Genomic DNA, 12,729 nt, shown 5'->3' with positions numbered 1-12,729 from the left:
AAATACAACCATTAGCCAAAGGAAGAAGGGAGGTAGGGAGCGGATAAGGGAAGACAAGGGCATTTAGGAGACATCTGGGATAACTGTCCATTCCTATTACGCAGCTAACCAAGAAAGAGACCTGCACTTCAGAGATAAAAACTCTGTAACTCCCCTGGTGTGCCTGCAATCTGGCAGACACCCTTGCCCTAAGATTTAAGTTTCACCTCCACCACACTCTTTGTCTCCAAGTATGTTCTTTAAAATTGGGCAGAGTGTGTTTCTCACAATTGCCAACACTTAAGTTCTGTTCCTTTCTAAGTAAGCTATTTTCAAAAAAATAGTGCAAAATGGTATCTCAAAGTAGTTTTATTTGCATTTCCCTAGTGATTAATGGTGCTGAGCATCTTTTCATGTGTTTATTGGTCATCCGTATAGTTTCTTTGGTTAAATACCTATTGAATCCCTTTGTCCATTTTTTTAGTTAGTTTGCTCTTTGTTGGTGCATTGTAAAAATTCTTTATCTGGATATTAATCTTTTATCAGGTGTATTTGCAAACCTTCACTCCTATACCATGGAAACCTTTTAACTCTGCTCATGGGATCCTCTGGTGCACAAAAGTTTTTCATTTTCATTGTCTAACCTATCTGTTCTTTGTCTGTACTTGTGGTATTGTACTAGAGAAATAAATCATTGTCAATTTCAATGCCATATTTTCCCCTTGTTTTCTAAGAGTTGTTTATTTTTCGCTCTTAGGTCTCTAACTTTTTTCTATAAAAGAACCTGTGACTCTTAAATGAAGAGAAAGTTGAGTGTTCCTTTTTTATTCTTAGTTTTTCCTCTCTTCATGACTCATGATTCTGAGGTGCCATTTTTATCAAGTTGTAAGTTATAATACTATCTCTAAGGATCAGAAATCATACTATCTTAATGCTAAGTTCTCAAATTATGTCACAAAATCTGTAATTGTTGTGTCTCTTTCAAATAAAGATGAAATTCACTGATAAAAATGCTTCCATTTTAGGATTTTAAAGCATACTAGCTTTCATCACTTTAAAAAGAATTGTTACTCTGTTGCTACTCTCAGACTTTACAAAACTCAAGAGACCCACAGATGAAAAGGAATTTCATCAAACAAACCTAAAATTCCCAAACATTAGTTCAACAGAGTGTAGAAGGGCTATCAAAAATATGGTGTTTAGATTAAAAAATTATTACAGTAAAAGACACAATGCCATTAATTCCCCTCAAAATACTCTTTCATTTCAAACACTCTTATCCCATTGTTCTTGCCACTTTCTGAAGCAGTTCTGGAAGTCCTCTTTTGTGTGAGTATCTTTACAAGGTGTGATTAAAACAGGGAATGCTGCTGCCAAGGGCCATGCAACAGAAAGGGAGGCTTGTAGAAACATGGTGTGTCTTCATACACCTTCTTCACTGGATCTCACACAGTGCAACTTCTGGCTCTTCCCCACAATCAAAATGAGCAGTAAGGTAAACATTTTGAACAGATGTAGGAATCAACTTAGCCATGACAGTACAACTAAATAAGGATACTCATACAATAGGTATGTTAAGATATATGCTGTGCATATACATAAAATCTCTCCATAAACTCTGATCTTCTCTAACCTTGATCCTTCTTCTATTACGTGCTCATCAAAACAAGTCTACTGATTCCATCTTCATAACCAATAAGAATGAATAAAAAAGGCTGTAGAAAGGGAAAGAATTCAACCTTGATTCACATCTCTCAGATAAAAAAGTCCTGCATGTCAGAAAGTAGAAGGTGGAAAAAGTGGCCTGTTCATAATTATTGTAGGATTGAATAATCGCTATTCTCTCTCAAACAAGTATCTTATAGATGTCCTTTGATTATGGGACTAGAGCTATCTACTCTTTATTAAGGGATCTCCAGAGAAAAGAACCAATAGTATATGTATATACAGGAAAACAGATTTATTATGAGGAGGTGGCTCTTGCAATTATGGATTCTAAGCCCAAATCTGCAGTCTAGGTTATCAGGTTTGGGATCCAGAGTCAAAGGTGCATTATTGTATGAAGGCCAGCAGACAGAAACAGAATAGCTGATGATACAGATGAAATCTGAAGACCACTATTCAAAAAGCACTGATGATTCAAATGAGGTGTAAAGGCAGTTTTCTGAAGAATTCTCTCTGCCCGAATAAGAAGGCATTTTTGTGCAGTTCAGGCTTTCAACACACTGGATGAAGCATACCCACAAGATGGAAGGCAATCTGTTTTACTCAAGACCACTGATTCAAATGCTAATCTCATCAAAAACATCTTCATAGAATATTTGACCAGTTATCTGGATATCCCATAGCCAAGCCAAGATGACACACAGAACTATCACATGTACTATTTTGACAGATCCAATGTTTCCAGTTATCTCTCCAGACATACCACTAAGCTCGCCAAAGAAAATAAAAATTTATCCACAAAAATTTAAAAACTGTAAAAACTTAAAAGCCATGTAAAAAAGCTAGAAAAGGTATTGCAAGGCCCCAAAATATAATAATGAATATGCAATTCTTTTGCCTGTATTTTAAAAGATTAGCACAGTTTCAGTCAATGCAAAGATCCTCAATTTCTTCTTGTTTATCCTTATTTAAAAGTAGCACATTATTTCTTTTTTCGTTTGTTTGTTTGTTTTTTTTTTTTTTCCGGTACCAGGAATCCAACTCATGACCTCCTGCTTGCCAGGCAGGCACTGTGCCACTGAGCTAAATCCCCAACCCCTCATTATTTCTAAAATATTCTTTTTTGAGATTGAAATACCATCTGGTATCTGAGTAGTTAGGTAGTTATGTATTTACAAATCTTAGTAACTATTTAGAATTTATTTAGAAATCTAGTTTGTTATAAAGACGTATCTTTTCCTTTCAAATAACTGTTAAAAGTGCCATCTCAGAGCTTTCCACTTCTATAGCTGATAAAATCAATTGTTCTCATATAAATTTCAAAAGGTTTACTGCCATAGAATAAAAGTAAAAAGTCGCTAAAAGTAGCAACATGTCAATTTAGAAAACAATGCTAAAACTTGTAACAGATGTTAAAACATTGTTACATTGTCTAATTTGCACTGTAGACAGAAAAGAAAGTAGAGGTACAGGGGAAAGTTAAGTGATGTATCTAGTTTTCCAGTGAGAATGAAAAAAGAGAGTATATTAAGTACTTCACTTATTCTTCTCATCCTAATTTTAAAACAAACCCATAATCATCATGTCTTAGTTACTTCTTTGTTGCTAGGATAAAATACCCAATATCCACAAGTTAAAGGAGGAAAGGTTTATTTTAGCTCATAGTTTATAGAATTTTCAGTCCATGGCTGGTTGGCTCCAAGGCAGGGTGGCATGGCAGTGGGTGACTACAGGGGACAAAGTCTATGAGAGGGCAGGCAGGAAGCAGTAAGAAGCAGCCTGCTTTCTTTTCTGTCCCTTTACATTCCATTCCAGCTAGAAGCCTATTGGTTGACACCACCCACAACCAGGTTTGGCCTTCCATTATCCACACCCACATCAGAACTACATCCTAGATCCAGCCACTTCCCAAAAGCTACACCTACAAGCACATGAGGCTCTGGGAGTGGGGGCATCTAGATATAAACCATAGCATACCAGATGACTTATTCACTATCTGGTGACAAACTTCTGAGAGACACATTCATTAACTCTTCAAATCTTCTTGATACATTCATGAATTTTTCAGTAATCCAGGCAATCGTTCCAACTGACTGATTATCAGAAATAACTTGGGAGGATTTCAAAAAATGGACATTCCTAGGTTCTATTCAAGTATAGGTCTAGGAATCCCTATTCTTTAAAAGTAAACCAAAGGAAGCCACACGGTGGGGAATGCTGGCCTTCAGGAAGGCCCCCAGCCTCACAGGTGCCCAGGAGGAGGGTCCCCAGTGCCAGGAAGCTGTGCGGGCATGCCGGCCCTCAGGCCAGCCGCCTCTGCACAACTGAGAACTATCGTGGCACAGAGAAGCAATGACACAATTAGCCCACCACGCACCGGCTGCGGAGGCCTGCTCGGCGACCTGCATGAATCATTCTGACATGGAGAAACGAATACATGCCACACAGTGGGTTGCTCTTACTACAGGCATTGAGAACCAGAAAGGTCCAGTCAGTGGAGAAGTGGCTGCTGAACAAGGACTTGGAGAACGTGAGAATACAGACTAAGCCCGAAGAGTCAGAGGTCTAGTGGACCGGCATCACAACAGCCATTTGGAAGCTGTAAACCAGGAGGACCTTGTGCAATACCTGGGGAGACTCCCTGGAAGCCATTCTTCCCCTGACAGCACAGGCTGCAGTGGAAGAATGCATGGAGCCCTGGAGAGGTCTGCACCAAGATTCCTACTGCCTGTGCTGATGGCTGGGGAGAGGACACTAAGTGGTTGAGGGGTCCCAATGCAATGGGAGGCTGGAAAGAAAAATCTACAAGAAATGGCTTTCGCCTCAGATGGCTCACTTGAGATGTTAGTAAGAATTGCCTCCTCAGTATTCTATAGCTGTGATGAGGAGGAGGCCAAGGAGAGAAAACAAAGAGACCGAGAAAAAGCAGCTGCTTTTGCTGCGGAACTAAGAGAAACAGACCCTAAGTCTGATTCTTGGGGCCCCAAGAAGAACTTGACAACTGCATTCATCTGCTACTGATATTAGAAGCCAGACCACTTCAAGAGGAACTGCCCTAAGAAGTCCCCTGGGCCATGCCCTGAATGCAAAGGTGACCCCTGGAGATCAGTCTGCCCTCTGAAGCAGAGGCCCCAGAGCTCAGACCCATCCTACCAGTTAGTCCAACAGGAATGAGGTGGCCCGGGGCATACTCTGCCTTCTCCCTCTGGCCAGACTGTCATCTCCATAGAGGAGCCCTGGCTAATCATGACTATGGAGCAACAAGAAAACAGCCTGTTGCTAGACACAGGTGCAAGTCTTTCAGTCCTTCTTTTGAGTCCTGGCTTTCCTTCCAGCTGTCATACCTCAGTGAAGGGAGTCACTGCTGAGGAGGTAATACACTATTTTTGACATCCCTTAGGCTGTAACTACTTGTTAGATCCTTCTTGCATATCTCTGTCTTCCTGAGAAACCACTTTGAAGATACCACCATGTATTACAGCAGCCATTGGTATTTTCCTACTAATCTGTCCATAATTCTGTAATGTCTGTATTGTTCCTATGCTATTTTGTAAATGGATGTATGTTTATTATTATGTGTTTCCTACAACAACCATTGAGAATAGTTAATGATTATTCAATTGGTCTATTTATTTTCTTTAGAAGCCACTTTGAAGATACCAAAGTATAGTACAACTACTGATAATCTCCTACTACTTTTTGTCTGTAACTCACTATGTTTTGTTTATTTGTTTTCCTGAGATACTATCTTGTAGATAACAATATGTAAAACAACAACCATTGATAATTTCCTACCAGTTTGTCTGTAATTTGGTAAGCCCCTCCTATTACTGTTATCCTTCTTTTACTCTTTAAAATAAAAAATAAAAAATAAAAAAAATTAGAAAAAGTAAAAAAAAGTAAACCAAAGCAGTTTGATAGTATTTAGAACTGAGGGCCTAGCATGACAATTATACAGCAAATGCTTATAAAGCAAGTGGAAAAATATTTCAAATTTTACAGTTACTCTGATAAACTGAGGTGTTGATGTGAAGAAAAAAAAACTACCCAGCTGATTGGTTTATCATAGTTCTGGGTATGACTGAATGGAAGGCCCACCCCTTCAGTATTAGGGGCATTAACAAAAATCCTTGTAACCTGAATGCAACACAATTAAAAGAGGTCTTGCTTCTGTTTCTCTGGAGGGGCTCCAGTCTTTGCCATTGCCTTTGGATGTCCACTTCCAGGCTTTCAGCATGGACTCTTCAGCTTTTCAGAACAGATCCTCTGGCTTCCTAATATACTCTCACACAGGACTTTGCAGTGAGCACCAGGCCTTGAGTCTTGACAAGATCTTTGATGGATCTTTGGATCTCCAGCAAACAGATGGCCCTTTTGCATTCTTTTACACCTGACTCTAACAGGTGACCTACACCAACCGGTAACAGTTACTGAAGATAGGGGTAAAATGTTTTTTCTTTACTCAAAAGTTGCAATACAAATTTTTAAACATATTATTAGAAGCCAAATATAAGTATCAGTTAAAAAAAAAAAACTTAGTGAATTTCTCTCTTTTTATCAGAGATAACCATGTAATAAACCTTCCTGGCTAGGATATTAAACAGTCTCCCAGAGTCATACTATGGAACTGCTCTCAGTTTTGTTAAGCAGGTATCTCTGGATGGCTAACAAAATTATGCCAAAGTGCTAACTGGCATATGGTAAATACCTTACTTTTTTTCATAGTGTTTGCATTTAAAAGAAACAAAAATTGTTAGGTATGTGTGGTCTACATCTGAAATTGTGTGGTCACACAATTTAGTGGTCTACATCTGAAATTATACCACACAGCTTAGTGTCTTCTTCACAAATTTAAAATGATTTCTAACATAAAATAAAGATGAAAATTGCAATTGTCATATCCCATTTTAACCTCTGTTCTTTTCATTTTCACAATTCAACCAGAAAAATAAAGCCATGTGGGAGGTTAATCCTTTTTCCTAAAACAACTAGTCTTTATCAAGTTAGAGCAAAAAAAAAAGAGGGTAAAAACTGATAGGAAAAGAAGCAAAATACCAGATAAAGAGACTTGTCATTAGCAATCTGCCACTTTGAGAAACAGCATTTCTTATTTTTAATACATATTCAGCCAACACGCTACATACCTGCAACACTGAATCCTCACTCAGAATGGGCATCATTTTATTTTCATTCATTTGCTGTGAGTTATCTCTGAGTTTGCATCCAAGTTGAATCTCAGGAGAAGGTGCACCTAGAATGAAATATAATCATAAATTTTCACTGGTTTTATTGATCTGCTTTAACAATAAGTCAGTGACACTCAAATGACACTGCAAAATGTCATTAAAAATCATTCTGTAGCTGGGTGCAATGGAACATACCTGTAATATCAGGTAGTGGTAAAGTGCCTCTGGGTTCAAAACCCAGTTTCAAACACACACAAAAATCATTTTGTAAGGGCTAAGGAGTTAATTATGTTTGGATGAGTTCATGAGAATGGAGCCCTTGTAATGGGAATTATAAAAAGGAAAGCCTAGATCTCGCTCTCCTGTGAGCACAAAGAAGAGGGCATGTGAGCCGACAGCAATATGGCAGCTGTCTGCAAGCCAGAAAGAGGGTCATCAAGAACTAAATCTTGGGCCAGGTTTAATGGTGCATGCCTATAATCCTAGCACTTTTGAGGCTGAGGCAGGAGGATCACCACAAGTTTGAAGCTAGCTTTTGCTACACAGTGAATTCAAGACCAGCCTGAACTACATAGTGAGACCCTGTCTCAATGAAAAACAAGTATTATTTTTAAAAAAAATGAATCTCTCAGCAGCACCTTTACCTTGAACTTCCCAGCTTCCATAACTTAGAAAATAAGTGTGTTTATGTGTGTGTATCTAAGAATATAATAAATGACAACAATGGCATTTTAAACAGATTATGCTTTCTCATACCAGAGAGATAATTGGATATTTACACATCTGTCCAGTTTACTTCACATATGATTATAGCTCAAGGTCCATCCATTTAGCTATAAATGTCCCAATTTTATCTTTATGGCTGAGTAATATTTCATTATATAAAAAAAGACATCTTTTTTTTATCCATTCATTGGCCGATGGGCATTTGGGCTGTTTCCAAGATTTAGCTATGACAAACTGTGTCACTATAAACACAGGTGCACATATATCGTTGTGGTATGATGCTTTGAATTCTTCTGGGAAGATACCCAGAGGGAGAATAGCTAGGTCAGACAGGACCTCTGGTCCTAGTTTTTTGAGGAATCTCCACACTGAAAATATAAGTGACAACAAAAATGTGCAATAGATATTGTGAATAGGAAGAAACTGTTCAAAAGTAAAAGGGAACTAGGGAGGGGGGAGGATGAAAGGAAAGAAGGGGAAAAATGAGAAAATGATAAAATGAGAACAGCTCTGTGAATGGGGAGGGGAAGAGGATTTGAAAGGAGGGGAAAGAAATGGGAAAAAAAAGAAGAATCCAAATATATCATGCACAGATACAAATTCCCTATAATGAATGTGATCATTATGTAGACCTAAACTGTATCAATAAACTTAAAAGAAAAAAAATTTTTAAATAAAAATAAGGAGATTATCAATTACTTAGTAATACTTAAGTAACTAGTTAACCATTTGAAAAAATACAGCCTTTCCTTTCCCATATGCCAAGCTATTTCAGACATATTCAGCATATAAATGAAAATAAAGATAAAAATATATTTTATAGTTTTGAAGTAGGTAAAATATTTTAGTTTGACAAAAAAAACAAGAAACCCTTAGAGGGAAGACTGATAGATAGGATACACAAATACTTAAAATTTCTTCAAAATAAAATATTTCATGCATAACATTAAAAGATAACCAAGAAATTACTGTATGTACAGTAAACCATGACACAAGCTCGCTATCTTTAATATATAAATGATCTTATAAATCAATAACAAAATGAAAATACTTAGGAAACATGCAACTCAAATACAAATAAACTATAAATAATATATTGATGTGCATGAATTTGTCCTGTGTTGGACATAGAGAGTAAGAGCTGCCTTTTTAGTGGTCATATATATTAAAAGCTGACATAGTTATACCCGTTCACAGAAATCTTCTTTCAGGTGGTTATTCTATGGTAATAATCACAAAAGTAGGCAACAGTCCAAGTATTAGGATAGTAACATTTATAATAGTACTGAGAAACATCAGAATATCATTAATTCATTAAATAAGGTACAATTATAGGATGGTATAATTTTAAAAGTTGAGGTAGACTCCTTTGGTGCAGAGCTGGTACCTTTTTCTACACAGCAGCCACTGGGGAGACATGCCACTTGCTGTGGCAATGGAAAACCAACAAAGGAGTCAAGACTGAGAACCATAATCTTACTGATTTGCTGAAGGTGGAAGAGGATGGTTCTATGGTACAGCTTAAAGTTAAGAGGCACACATGACCTAGTAAATTCATGAAAGCCTATTGTGAATAGGGTTGACATTTAAGCAGCCAATCAGTGAAAGAGACACATCTGGACTGGTACAAGTGGAGGATGAAGATACAATTGAACACCAGTAGTAGAAAGCAAGTGTTTATTTAAAATAAAACTAGCGGGGCTGGGGATTTAGCTCAGCGGCAAAGCGCCTGCCTGGCAAGCGCAAGGTCGTGAGTTCGGTTCCCGGTACCGGAGAAAAACCAAAAAAATAAATAAATAAATAAAATAAAATAAAACTAGCTACTTTACTATGGAACACTACACACTTTAAGAATACATTCTCAATTAAAAACAAACAATTTGGCTGGGTGTGCTGGTACATGCCTATAATCCCAGCACTCTGGGAGGCTGAGGTAGGAGGAGGGAAGTTCAAACCCAGCCTGGGCAATTTAGTGAGACTATGTTTCAAAATTAAAAAGAATGCCAGGCATGGTGGCACATACCAGTAATCCCAGCACTTGGGAGGCTAAGTAGGAGAGTCACTGTGAGTTTGAGGCCAGCCTTGGCTACACGGGCACTATCTCAAAAAATTTAATTAATTAAATGTTAAAAAAAATAAAAACAAGGATATGTATATAAAATGGTTTTTCTTAACTAAATAGCCAATATGTATTTTGATCAAAAACAGATGGAGTTGGTGTATTAGGCACCTGTCTCATCATTGAGACATGATACCCAACACCCACAACTTATGATGGGCTGGTTCCAATCAGAGACGTCACAGCAGAAGGTATGACAGAACAAAGCTGCTTAGCATATGACGTCCTGGAAGAACAGCAGCAGGCCAAGTGCCACAGCTGGAGTAAGGAACCAAACACAAACCTCAAAGCCACACCTTCATGACTGTCCTAGTTACTTTTTTCATTGCTGAGACAAATAGCCAACACTCACCAGTTAAGGAAGGAAAGATTTATTCAGCTCACAGTTTGTAGAGGTTTTAGTACATAAATTGGCTAGCTCTGAGGCAGGGTGGCACGGCACAGGGCAGAAAGTAGCAAAGCAACAAGGGATGACCACAGCTATTTCTAACCCTTACATCTTATTCAGGCTACTTAGGGTGGACAGCACTCACATTCTTAATCCAGTGCCTTTGAGCCCAGCACTGTACCATGAATTAATCCCAGTGTCACACGCTCTGAAAAAGCCGTGCCTCTGAAAAGCCCTACCTATGATTGCCTGAGGCTTCAGGGGTACATCAAAACATAAGCCATAACATTCTGCCCCTGGCTCCCCAAAGATTCATGCACATCCCTTTATGCAAAAGGTATTTACCAACTCTCTAAGAGTTGCTAAAGCCATAGCAGTTTCAACACTGCTGTGCAGTCCAAGTCCAAAGTCTTCTCTGTGATTTAAGGCAAACTCTTAGCTGCAAGCACCTGTACAAATGAAAAGAAAGTTAAACACTTCCACCATTTGATGGTACAAAACAGACATTTCCATTCCAAAAGTTACAAACAGGGATAACAAGGAATGGGATCAAAGCAAGACCAAAATCCTGCAGGGCAAACATTAAATCCCACAGTTCGACTTCCAGCATCCTTGGCAATCTGTGGCAAGTTATGAACTCCAAAGGGCTTGGGTGGCTACCCGCTACAGTACTGGCAGTGGCTGCAGCTCCCATGGTTTCTTTCTTGGGCCCACTCTGCTCCTCCTTGCACTTTTCCTCAGATGATCCACGTTCCCGGCTTCTAATTTCTGGGGTCTCCACTGCACCTTTGGTTTCACACTCACAGCTTCACACACTGCCCTCTCAGGGGCACAATGCCTGGCCTCCCAAGCTTTCTTCTGAAACCTGGGTGCAAACCTTCCTGACTCCACAACTCTTGCATTCTGCATGCACCTCAAACTAGTACTACATGGATGATGCCAAGGTCTGCCACCAGCTGGGGCAGTAGTCAAGCTTCCTTCTCTCTTGGCTGGTAGGGGTAGAGTGCCTATGAGCCAAATCCCAAGGAACAACTTCCCTAGGCTATCTCTGGGCCTCTTCCCAAAGCAAAGTCTTTCACTTTTGCAATTTTGAGGCTACAAAGGGTGGAGTTCTGTTGCTCCTTGTGATGCCGTCAGGCCATCTTTTCTATTCTCCTGTTCCTTCTCAGCAATCAAGATCTCCTCTGCTCTACCTTTGCAGTCCATAGCTTTACTGTAGCTTTCTTTCTGGCCTAACTCAAAAGCTTTTAAATCATTCTGCAGGGTTCTTTGCTCTTGATTCCCAACATAAATCTGGCTATGAACCCCCAACAGTAGCCATGCCATCACTTCAACATTAGACTGCTTTAAAATTTCTTCTTCCAAATTAATTACTCCACTGCCCTTAATCTCAGTCTCTAGAAAAGTCTCTGGACATAGGCAAAATGCAGACAAACGTTCTGTCAAGGCATCACATACATTATCTGGAGCCCAACAGCCAACGCAGTCCTTCTTCTCAGCAGAAACCTCCTGAGCCTGGTCTTTGCCAGCAGCATTTCTATCAGCCTTGTGGTCTGAGCTCTGACGAGAACGTCCCATCAAATACAACCTAAGGCATTCCAACTCTACTTTTTCAGCCCACATCTCCAATCTTTCCTAACTCTTCCCCTTCCCACAAACCAGTTCCAAAGGTTCTTGAACCACATGATCAGGTAGTCATAACAATGACCCCACTTCTCTGGTACCAAATTCTGTCCTAGTTAGTTTCCTCTTGTTGCTGAAGACAAAATACCCAACATCCACAAGTCAAGGGAGGAAAGATTCATTTAGCTCAGTTAGTAGAGGGGTCAGTCCATAACTGGCTGGATCTGAGGCAGGGTAACACAGCAATCAGGCATCACAGAGGAGAAACAATTCATTGAGGGTAGAAAGTAACAAAACAAGCAAGGGATGACCACAGCTCTTTCTAACCCTTATATCTTATCCAGGCTACTTAGGGGAGGTAGCATACATACCCTTAATCCTAGTGCCCTTCAGCCTAGCATTGCACCATGAATCAATCCCAGTATCACACTCTAGATCCAGACACAAGCCATAACAATTACCCACCCAGACACACCTAGAAATTGGTTTCACAAATACCCAGGATAGATCCCAAAGCTAATTTTTATGGTATAGATTAAGAATGTCCCCCAAAGATCTCATATACTCATAGGTAGAACTTGTGGAAGTGACCAATTCCTGGGCATGCTGTCCCTATCAGTGGAATCATCTAGTAGTGAGTTTAGTAGCTGAATGTGTTGTTGAAAGCCAGAAAAGCAGGTTACTAGGGGATGGTATATCTCCCTCCTTGGGTCCTTCCTTCTCTCTGTTTTGTAGTTGCCATGACATAAGCCATTTTTGTCCCCAACAAGCCTTTCTACCATGCTGCTTTCTGCATTTGAACCTGTCAAACACAGACTGAAATTTCTAAAACATGAGCCAAAATAACCTCTTTAAGTTCTGGGTGTCTGGTATTTTGCTCAAGGAATGAACGATGTAACTAAGATATCAATCAGGCTGAAACTCAACCCTAATTGCCATATCTCATCCTTTTCCAATTTGCTACACAAACACAACTCTTTAATCATACTAATCTCCAAATAAAGACAATAGTAAATTCATCATTCCACCTAACATAACACAAC

General features: G+C 39.2%; 1 protein-coding gene across 1 annotated transcript in view; it reads right to left on the bottom strand.

Annotated features, from left to right (window-relative positions):
- Positions 1 to 12,729, bottom strand: part of Ankrd31 (ankyrin repeat domain 31) — a 164,505-nt gene that overhangs the window by 136,471 nt on the left and 15,305 nt on the right. The window contains exon 3 of the mRNA XM_013514798.1: positions 6,789 to 6,895. Within this exon, the coding sequence (XP_013370252.1) occupies positions 6,789 to 6,895 (107 nt within the window). The remainder of the gene's footprint in view (positions 1 to 6,788; positions 6,896 to 12,729) is intronic.

This window comes from Chinchilla lanigera, unplaced genomic scaffold (genome assembly GCF_000276665.1).
Source record: "Chinchilla lanigera isolate Chin_1 unplaced genomic scaffold, ChiLan1.0 scaffold00024, whole genome shotgun sequence".
Lineage (NCBI taxonomy): Eukaryota > Metazoa > Chordata > Mammalia > Rodentia > Chinchillidae > Chinchilla > Chinchilla lanigera.
This window is presented reverse-complemented; position numbering and strand designations above follow the sequence as displayed.